Genomic DNA, 11,123 nt, shown 5'->3' with positions numbered 1-11,123 from the left:
CAGAATCCCCTCAGAGACATCTCTCCTCCCACACTCTCAGTCATCAGCCAATCACATCACACAACCCTCTATCACTCTCCTTACATGACTGCAGTCACACTCAACATTTAAAGAAACACACACACCAGAACATGAAATGATTACACAGGGTCTATCCTATTCTGGACTTTACGTAAAAATCTGAAAGCTCATACCCAGAATAAAACTTTGTTGGTCTTCAAGGTGCCACTGGACTCATACTGTTCGACTGCTTCAGATCAACACGGCTACCCACTGGTGGGGAATGCCTGGGGAATGCCTGGGGGAGTGGTGGTCAGTTGGAAAGGGGATGCCTAGTGGGGGGGGGGCGGGGGGGGGGGGGGGGGAGGAATAATGTCTCGCCTGCTGCCATATAAAACCCCACCCTATACAACAGGCTTTGCAGCGAAGACGCTTCCTCCCGGACGAGCCCCCTCCCTCTGAGAGTCTTCCCAAAAAGGTCTTTCCAAAAGCTAAACGTTCTCTTCCACCGGGGAGTGCAAATGACTCAGATGCAACGTGTAGAAGGCCCACGGTTCCGGAATGTAGATGATGCCGGGATATTTCTTCCGCAGGGTCCGGTCGTTCCAGAGCCAGCCGACCCAGAGGGCGATCAAGACCAGCGTGATGATGAAGGAGTAGAAGAGGAAGCGGCCGTTGCTGTCCAGGATCAGGCCCTTCCGCTCCTGGTGCATCACCAGTGCCATCATGGCAAAGAAGGTGAAGATGAAGAGGATGAAAATTTGACCTTCGGTGACGAGGTACCTGCAGTGGGAAAGAGCGATGCAAGAGGGTCAGAGCAGGTACGTGAAGGTGTTTTCTCTCTCATTACAACAGCATCCTCCTTAATAATAATAATAATAAGAGATTGGATTTATACCCCGACCTTCACTACCCAAAGGAGTCTCAGAGCAGCTTACAAACTCCTTTCCCTTCCCCTCCCCACAACAGACACCCTGTGAGGTAGGTGGGGCTGAGAGAGCTCTTTCGAGAACTGCTCATTAGAGAACAGCTCTGAGAGAACTTGTGACTGACCCAAGGTCAGAATCCATTGTACACAGGCTTACAGACTCCCCAGGATCAGCATCTAGTGCATTCCCCTTTCCGGGTCACCAGTCTCACAAAGAATCAGGGGTCATTTCCTGCAGGAGCGTACAGGAGTGGAACTCCGGCAGTAAAGAGCCCAGGGGGTGGGCACATGCAATAAGCCCCACCCCCTGCTCCCAGCAGCCCTCAGTCAGAGCAAGAAGCAGTCAGGTAAGTTGCAGAGTCCCCTGCCCCCCCGGTCCAAAACAGTCCGGTGGCACTTTTAGAACCAAGTTTTATTCAGGTAGAAGCTCTCCCTCCTCTGTGAGGACAGATCTGCACGTTCCCCCCCCCAATAGCTAGCAATCCAAAAGAGTCCAGTGGAGCCTGAGCGGTGGGTGTTGCCTTCTGACACACTTCCGGTGATGTCAGGAGGTGTGACATATGCAAATAAGTTACGCTAATGAGTTATGCTAATGAGCTCCTGCACCTCTTTTTCTACAAAATGACCCCTGGGCCCATAATTATTCCTCAAGTTGCACCCCTCAGCCTGTTCTCACGGGATTTGGCCTCGGAGACTCTTTTGCTAGGATGGAGTAGATAAGACGCCGTAGGTCTGTCAGGGTTGTCACAGAAACACTAGTGGCCGAATGCTGACGTATACACAGGGTGTGGGGGTGCATCGGACTTTACCTAAAACCTCTGAATTTCACGCACTTCCTTCAGTCCTGACAAAGAACCAGTTCCTGCAAGCAAGCGTACCTCTAACAACGCATCACTGCCAAAAATGTTGTGGAGAGTGTTTTAACTGGGGGAGCTGACACCTATCCACGGGGGAGCCAAGCCCTCCACAGCAGAGGGGTCGCTTACCAGTAATAGAGGCTGCTGGGTCCAATCAGGAGCAACGCGGAGGCCGGGATTTGTGGCTCTTCTTTCTTGGGAATGAAGCAGCCGGAAAAATAGATGCACAGGATGAGGAAGAAGGGGATGTACCTGTCGGAAGGAAACAGAGAAGCGGGAGGAGAGGGTCGCACGACTCCCCAAAGTTCTCGCTGCGGCAGTACGTCCAAGGAGGCGTTCTCTGCTCACGGTGTGGAGACGTGGCATCAGACCGAGGGCAGGTTTCTGCCTGTACAGCATCTCCCTCTCTCCTTCCCCTGGGCTTTTACCAGGGTGCCCCCTGTGTGTCCCCCACCCCAAGCATTGTCAAGCACATCCCAGAGCTTTATCATAACCTTGCTGAAGACTGCGCGCTTCAACTGGCTGACTGAGCAACAAAGATTTCAAACGGAGGGTCAGTTTCAGTGGGGGAAGGGGGCCTGCGTCTGCCCGCTTGACCGTGTGGCCAGCCTGTGACTGTCGAAGTCCGTAACACTGGTACTGGGAAAACCCAACAGCGACCGAAACCTGCCGTGAAGCAAATCCAATACTTGGCGCTCAGCCCATCCCAAAGCAGCCAAGCGGATCTGCTTCCGAGATCTTGGCTTTTAGCCCACTGGAAAAACAAACCAACGAGAAACACTTGAAGGGCTAGAGGGAAGCATCCGGCACAGATGCTCTGTGTTTATCTAACAAGGGTTATTGACAGGGCTGGCTCACCCACTAGGCGAACTAGGCATTCGCCTAGAGCGCTGGGCCTTGGATGGGGCGCCAAGCTGTGCCTCCCCCCCTTTGGTGGCGGCGGGGGCAGGGGGAAGAGGCAGTGGTGGCAGCAGCAAAAGGGTGGCTGGCTCCAGAGGTCTCCAGGTCTCCAGGCCCCACCGGGTAAGGTTCCACTCTACAACTACACAAGTCTCAACTGTAAAAATATTGGTCAAAGAGATGTAATATCAGCTACTTTCAACATTAACCCCAAACCTGCAAGCTTCTTTTCCCCTTACCGATTCTTCAGTGGGAGTGCCTTTTAAAGGCCACCTCTTCCCTTTCAGGGTTGCCACTAAAATTTTATTTTTCATTTCCCTGACTGACATTTGTCAGTTTCCCTGACCACCATGCAAATATAACCAACAAGTTAAAAAATGAATAGGTCAATGTTCCCTCTAAGCTGTGGAGTCTTGTGAGCAAAAATTCTGCTTTGTGAGCAGCTGGCATTACAGTGGTGAGCGAGCGATTCGGCTCCTGCATAAATCAGTTTGCTCTGGAGCCCTCCTTCCTGAGCGAAGACAAAAATGTGTGTTGTTGTTGTTCAGTCGCACAGTCGAGTCCGACTCTTCGCAACCCCATGGACCAGCTCCCGCCAGGCCTTCCGGTCTTCCACCGTCCTCTGAAGTTTGCTCAGCTTCATGTTTGTTGCATCTATGACACTGTCTATCCATCTCATCCTTTGCCGTCCCCGTCTTCTTTGACCTTCAATCTTTCCCAGCATCAGGGTCTTCTCCAGTGAGTGCTCCCTTCTCATTTGGTGGCCAAAGTATTTGAGCTTCAATTTCATTCTCTGGCCTTCCAGGGAACAGTCAGTATTGATTTCTTTTAGGATTGACTGATTTGATCTCCTTGCAGTCCAAGGGACTCTCAAGAGTCTTCTCCAGCACCATAATTCGAATGCATCTATCCTTCAGCGCTCAGCCTTCCTTATAATCCAACTCTCGCAGCCATACATGACTACTGGGAACCTTACCTTGCGTTAATGCAATACGACCAGTGTCCCCTCTAAGCTGAGTTAGTGTGAGACGGGATGCTGGACTAGATGGACCCTCCCTGGTCTGATCCAGCATGGCTGTTCTGATGTTCTTATCAGGGGAAGTCCTCGGTCTCTCTCTGCCCCATTGTTGGCCCTCCAGAGGAACTGGTTGGCCACTGCGTGATACGGGATGCTGGATTAGATGGACCTTCACTGGTCTGATCCAGCAGGGCTCTCTTCTCACGTTCTTCTCAGGGGAAGACCTCGACCTCTCTGCCCTGTTGTTGGCCCTCCAGAGGAACTGGCCGGCCACTGAGTGAGACAGGATGCTGGACTAGATGGACCATTGGTCTGATCCAGCCCGGGCTCTTCTGATTTTCTTATGGTCTTCTCCAAGCTGTGCAAATCTTCCCAAACACAGGCCTGCGTCTCCCCCTGCTAAAACACTGCTTGGGAAACAGGTCTGTACCCTCTCTAAAAAAAGGCCCCAAACCCAACGGTAGCAAGAGGAAGAATCCTGCACCAGGCTTACCACATCGAATGACCGAGATATTCATCGTAGTAGTACAGCAGTTCAAAAGAATCGATCTGGAAAGGAACAAGACGGGAATGTCGGGGAGGGACGGTAGGCCCGTAAATAAGCATACACCCCTGCTGCACACACCCCCAAGGGAGCGCCTGGGCTGGATGGGAAGTCGGGGGGGGGGGCTTGGCAGGAAGTCAGGGGGCCAGGCCCCAAGATGCCCCCACTTTAGCTACGGGCCTGAGGGACAGGCTGGCAGAGAAACGGCCCCGAGAGAAGGAGAGACCCGGGCAGCCTCCCTTTACCAGCGTCTCCGGCTTGAGGCTCTTGATGATGGGGTTCTCTCGGACCGATAGGTGGAGCTGATAGCCGCTGAAGATCAGCCGGTGATTGACGGAGTCGCCCACCAGGTGAATGCTGGCTCCCATGACGAAGATGATGATGGTGATGTACACCATGGACCGGGGGAGGGTCTTGGGGGACCGCTCGATGAGCTGCAAGGGAAAGCAGAGCTTCAGGACCCAGAAGGGAAACCGAGCCCCGCCTCCAGGATATGCCCTGCTCCAAATCTGCACTTGGAATAAATCGTGCACCTTCGATTACTTCTTCAGCTTGGGAGCTGGGATCTCTCCGGCAAAGGTCCTTGTAAGCCAGACAACCCGCCGGACACGCACACACCTGGAAGCTCCTGTGTTGCCCAGTGCCACTACTTTTTCCAAATGCACAAACCACGCCTGCATCTGGCAAGATTCCCAGCAGCTGTTGTCAGATCACATGACAATTGCAGTTGCAACCTTTAAATTCTTCCACGCTTTCCTTGGGGATGAGGTTTATATTTATTTATTTATTTATAATTTCAACGTATAGCCCGCCCGCCTGCAATGCAGGCTCAGGGCGGCTTACAAATAGGCATACGCCAACACATAAAACAGTTAAAACCATAAAAACCATTATTACAAAATTACAACATGTTAGGTGCTCTAGATGATCTAAAACGAAGACTTTCATCAAGATGGCGTGTCTTAGATGGTATCTCCACTCAGTGCTATCAGCTCCACGTGGCGCTGTCGTTTTCCTTTCCCAGGGCTAGTTAATAATGATGGTACGATAGTGGCAGCTCCTAATAGAAGGCCTGGCGGAAGAGCTCCGTCTTACAGGCCCTGCGGAACTGCGCCAGGTCCCGCAGGGCCCGGATCTCCTCTGGGAGCTCGTTCCACCAGGAAGGAGCCGCCACTGAAAAAGCTCTGGCCCTGGTAGCGGCCAGCCTGGCCTCTTTGGGGCCTGGAATCTTCAGGAGATGTTGCGTCCCCGACCGTAGTGCTCGCAGGGGAACATGTGGGGAAAGGTGGTCCCTCAGGTATGTTGGACCCCAGCCATATAGGGCTTTATTGTGGGACAAAGGTTTGCTGTTTATGACTCTGCTTGCAGAAATAAAGATATTTCAAATGCGGCTGGGCCAAGGCCTAAGGCCCAACACAGGGAATCGCCCCCAAGACAGTTAGTTAATGAACTAAAATAGTTATACGTAACAACACAGAGCCGGAAGGGGCCTCGAGGGTCATCTAGTCCAACCCCTGCATGACGCAGGAAACCCACCACTTCTTCCCACCCACCCTGTTCCGCCAGTGACTCCTCCCCCATGCCCAAAGCATAGACTCAAGGGCAGGACATCTGCTTTGTAAGGGCCAGGTTCTGTCCCCTGATCTGGTAGCAGGTAGTCTTATGTCTGCATGACAGGAATGCAGAGAGGGTCGTGGTTTTTCCCAGGGACCTGGCCACTCGGAAAGACCTGGCTGCTCTTCGCATATAGTTAATCTCATTGGTTTGCTTTTTTCCAGGGGGTGGGTGTGTGTGTCTTTCTTCCACTTCCACATATGGCCAGGGTCCAACATACCTGAGGGACCGCCTTTCCCCGTATATACCCCAGAGAGCACTACGGTCGGGGGCGCAACATCGACTGGTTATTCCAGGCTCGCGGCTACTAGAGCCAGGGCCTTCTCAGTGGTGGCTCCTTACTGGTGGAACGAGCTCCCGGAGGAGATCAGGGCCTTGTGGGATCTTATGCAGTTCCACAGGACCTGCAAGACGGAGCTCTTCCACCAGGCCTTCTATTAGGAGCCTTCAATTAGGCTCCACCAGGCCTTCAATTAGGATTACCATCAACGACCACTATTAATACCTGTGGTGGAGGCTGGCTGTAGTAAGTTTGAGCCAATACGCTTAGGAGCCTGTAACCATTTGAGCCTACATGACATGTTATGCCATCTTGGGTAATAATCACTGAGTGCACTTTACTTGTATATTGCTGATTGCTTAAATGTTTTAATAGTGTTTTAAGTTTTAAATGTTTGATGTATAGGAACCTGGCACACTGTGCCAGGCAATGTGAGCCGCCCTGAGCCCTCTTGCGGGGAGGACGGGTTATAAATATAATAAATAATAATAATATTTATTTATTTAAAATGTTTTTGCAGCACCTTCCCCCACCCATTCAGGCTCCTCAGCTTAAAGTGACTCCCACCTCCCTGACTGTGGCTGACCCCCACGTCAAAGGAACTCGCTCGCCGGGGAGGTTTAAAGTGGGATTTGTCAGAGGCAACTAATGCAGTGGTGGGTCCCTTCCAGGCTTTTTGTGGCTTTGCCCAGAAGAATCTCTGGGGCACAGCCGTGGCCAGTGCGGCCCCCAGCGCCGCTCCAAAAGATGGAATCCATTCGGGGGGGGGGGCCCTAAAGGACGTGCTGAGCCAGCCATTTGTTTATTTATTTTTATTTTATTGATGTATTTATTATCGGATTCCTACCCCTCCCTCCCAGCCAGGGACGGCTCAGGGCGGCTTGCAGAAAGAATAAAACACACAAATAGACAATTTTGGTCCTAAAACAAAAAAACCAGCGTTCCGTGCGCCTTGGTGTTTAGTCATGCTGGCCACATGACCATGGAAACGTCTTCAGACAGCGCTGGGTCTTCGGCTTTGAAACGGAGATGAGCACTGCAACCCTAGAGTCGGACTCGACTGATTTCGAGCAAGGGAACCTTTACCTTTACTAATAAAGGTCAACCTAGCAGTTCTAAAGCAAGAAATTGCAAGTAGATAAATAGGTACCACTTCGGTGGGAAGGTAACAGCGTTCCGTGCGCCTCGGTGTTTAGTCATGCCGGCCACATGACCACGTAAATGTCTTCAGACAGCGTGGGTCTTCGGCTTTGAAACAGAGATGAGCACCGCAACCCCAGAGTCGGACTCGACTGGCTTTCGAGCAAGGGAAACCTTTACCTTTTTAAAACCTTATGAAGCATTCTAACACGAAAAGGTGCTAACGCTGATGAAACCAATAATTAGAGACATTTTAAGAGATTTTAAAAGATGGCGGCCGACCTTCAGTATAGCGTCCAAGCGGTCAGCCCAGATATTATGTAAGGCAACTGCAAAGGTTGCCCCACATTTGTTCAGAGGCGCATTCCGTTAATGTCGCCCAAGTGGAGTTGGGCTCATCACAACCCGGGAAGGGAAAGTTATCGAGCGTGGCACGCCCACATCTCTATGCCAAGGTATTGGAGGGGATTCGGCCACTCCGCTCTGGGGCCTACGCCTCCAATGGGGCCTCCCAAAACCCAACAAAACTTTACCTTCAGAAGAAGAAAGGGAGTGATAACATTGTAAGCCATGTGCAAATAATCTCCAGCGCTCGGCTTGTTCAGTGGGAACCATTCTAGCGGAAGCAGGATCTGAAAGAAAGAAAGACGGAGTCTGGCAGGGACCTCAAGGGTCATCTAGTCCAACCCTTGCACAATGCAGGAAAAATTCACAGCTATCTTTCCGCTCCCCCATTCCCCCAGTGGCCCCTGCTCTATGTCATGATTGAGGTTTATAAGATTATGCATGGGAAAGAGCAGGTAGAGAAAGAGGCACTTTTCTCCCTTTCTCACAAGACAAGAACTCGTGGGCACTCCATCAAACTGCTGAGCGGTCGGGTTAGAACGGATAGAAGGAAGTACTTCTTTACCCAAAGAGTGATTAACACATGGAATTCACTGCCACAGGAAGTGGTGGCAGCTACAAGCATGGACGGCTTCAAGAGGGAATTAGATAAGCATATGGAGCAGAGGTCCATCAGTGGCTATGAGCCACAAGGTATAGATAGGGGCTCTGGGGCAAGTGATGCTCTGTCATCTTGGTGCTTGGGGGGGTCAACAGTGGGAGGGCTCCTAGTGTCCTGGCCCCACTGGTGGACCTCCTGATGGCACTGGTATTTCTGGCCACTGTGAGATACAGAGTGTTGGACTGGATGGGCCTTTGGCCTGATCCAACATTGGCATCTCTTATGTTCTTATGTCCAGGGGAAACAAGAAACTTCCAGGATCCACAGAACCACTGTTGCTGTCAGATGGCACACACACTGTTAAATTGTGGGTTCCATGGATGAACAGGATCGAGTTTCAGTCCTACTACATAACACACACGAAAGCTTATACCCAGAATTAAACTTTGTTGGTCTTAAAGGTGCCACCGCATGCAAACTTTGTTGCAGCAATATCAGCGTACATTTCTCCCTCCTCCATGAATGTGCGCGTGTGCGTTATGCGCACACAGACCCGTGTCAAGTGTAGATCTACCACACGTATCCGATTACATGAGTGACCAAAGCTGTGATAAAAATGCCTTTAAGGTGCAGTGAGTTTTGGCCACCACCACAGGGAAACTCGACCATTGGCTGCCATTTTGGAATTTAATGTCCTACAATGAATTCTCAGTCCTACGGAGCCCTCGACTTTCTCCATAGCTGTTCCTCTGCCTCACGCCTTCACGCTGGACGGCACTCACCATGGCAATCGGGCGACCAAAGTCCAGCAACCAATTCTGCAGGGTGAAGTAAAACCACAAGTCGAAATGGAACGGAGAATTCCTGCAGTCCCTCTCCTCTTTGGCGGGTCCATGCCTGTTTACGGAGAAACAGAAGTGGGCGACAGGCGTTGCACCAACAGGAAGATACCATTTCACCCCCACCCCACCCCGACATGCCTGCCACCGAGGGAACGTTTTTGGCATTTGCCACAGGTTAGTAGCCTGTGGAAGGAGCTACGGTGGCTCAAGTGGTTAAGCCGCTGAACTGCAGGCTGTGAAAGGTCGGTAGTTCAGCAGTTCGAGCCCCGAGTGTGCCGCATGACGGAGTGAGCTCCCATCTCTAGTTCCAGCTCCTGCCAGCCTAGCAGTTCGGAAGCAAGAAATTGCAAGTAGATACATAGGTACCACTTTGGTGGGAAGGGAACAGCGTTCCGTGCGCCTTGGTGTTTAGTCATGCCGGCCACATGACCACGGAAACGTCTTCGGACAGCGCTGGCTCTTCGGCTTTGAAACAGAGATGAGCACCGCAACCCTAGAGTCGGACTCGACTGGCTTTCGAGCAAGAGAACCTTTACCTTTACCTTTTAGTAACCTGTGGAGGGTCACAGCCAAAGCGAAGAGAATAACTCCTGGGTGCGCACACACGGGCCGCAAGCCATGGCTGCCAACTGGCTCACCATCCGCATTCCTTGGGAGTCCAGCGGCACCTTGGAGACGAACCAAATGAATTCCACCACCAGCTTTCCTGTGGAAGGGAGTGCCGGCGGTGCCAGGAAGCTTCTGCTGGAGTACATTGTGTCCTTCAGGTGCTGCCGCTGGTCAGGTGTGCCCCCGAGTCACAACGGACTCATGGTGACCCCGTGGGAAACCTGACGGAATTTTCAAGGCAAGAGAAGCGCAGAGGGGGGTTACTGTTGCCTTCTTCTGCATGGGAGCCTCCCCTGTTTCCCTTGGGGGGTCTTCCATCCAAGCACCACCCCTGCGTAAGCTCCCAAGCTCTGAGAAGGCTGTGCCACTCTGGGCTGGTGCCTCCAGACCAAGGCTCCCTCTACGCTGTGAGCAAAACTTCTACTGTTGTGAGCTCCTGGCATTAAAGTTGTGAGCGAGCCATTTGGCTGCCGCATCAATTAGGTTCCTCTGCAGCCCCATCCTTCCTGAGCTGAGACGAAAACGTGTGAGCCGGAGGCTAAAACACTGTGAGCTGGCTCGCGCTGACTCAGCTTCGAGGGAACACTGCTCCAGACCCTGGTTTTAGTCTGCTTCCTTGGCCAAGTCCACAGAGCAAAGCTGCTGGCAGGCCCCTAAGAGACTCCGGCCGGCCCAGAAAGCTGATGCTCCCAGGCAGTGTTCCCTCTAAGCTGAGTAAGTGTGAGCTAGCTCACTGTTTTTTAGCCTCCGGCTCACACATTTCTGCCTTAGCTCAGGAAGGAGGGCTCCAGAGCAAACTAATGTATGCAGGAACCAGATCACCTGCTCACAACTTTAAGGCCAGTAGCTCACAAAGTAGAATTTTTGCTCACAGGACTCCACAGCTTAGAGGGAACATTGCTCCCAGGACTTTGAATGTCTGTGGGGGACCGGCATTGCCCACTGACGGGCGGCAGAAGTGCTCCGGGGCCCAGGCTGCTGGGGGCGCTGCTTTCCCTTGCTCCAGGGAAGCTGCCCCCCCCCCCCGCGGGAGACGCCAAACTCGCAGGAGCCGCGGCTCCAGGGCTAGCACGCGCCACCGACTGGACTTGCCAGCCTCCCGGTGCGGCCTGGAGTTCTCCCGGAATCCCAGCTGACACCTTCCCCGGAGGAAACGGTAGCTTTGGAGAGGGGGGGGGCTCTGTACCCTGATGCGGTCCCTCCCCCCCCCCAAGCTCTGCCCTCTGCGGACTCCACCCCCCTAAATCTCCCGGAATTTCACCCCCTGGGGTTGGCTACCCTGTCGCTCTGCGCCCCCTCCCCGCCGGCCGGTCGTCTGCGGGCTGCGGGACGGATGGGCAGCGGGGAAGGCCGAACCTGGATCCGCGCGCCCTGCCCGCCGCCGCCGCTGCTGCTGCTCACCTGCCCGGCGAGGAGCCCGCGGCCGCCGCGCGCCTCCGCGCCGA

The 11,123-nt window shown here is 53.0% G+C and overlaps 1 protein-coding gene across 1 annotated transcript; it reads right to left on the bottom strand.

The window, feature by feature from the left end:
- Window positions 1-350: 350 nt before the first annotated feature.
- Window positions 351-11,123, bottom strand: CLN6 (ceroid-lipofuscinosis, neuronal 6, late infantile, variant; the record flags this gene model as incomplete). The annotated part of the gene is made up of 7 exons (XM_015414592.1): window positions 351-783; window positions 1,915-2,037; window positions 4,197-4,252; window positions 4,493-4,681; window positions 7,815-7,913; window positions 9,010-9,124; window positions 11,080-11,123. Coding segments are annotated over 7 exons (918 nt in total), but the record flags the coding sequence as incomplete, so codon positions are not given.

The sequence above is a fragment of the Gekko japonicus genome, unplaced genomic scaffold (assembly GCF_001447785.1).
Source record: "Gekko japonicus isolate JY-2015 unplaced genomic scaffold, Gekko_japonicus_V1.1 scaffold698, whole genome shotgun sequence".
NCBI classification, from domain to species: Eukaryota; Metazoa; Chordata; class Lepidosauria; order Squamata; family Gekkonidae; genus Gekko; species Gekko japonicus.
This window is presented reverse-complemented; position numbering and strand designations above follow the sequence as displayed.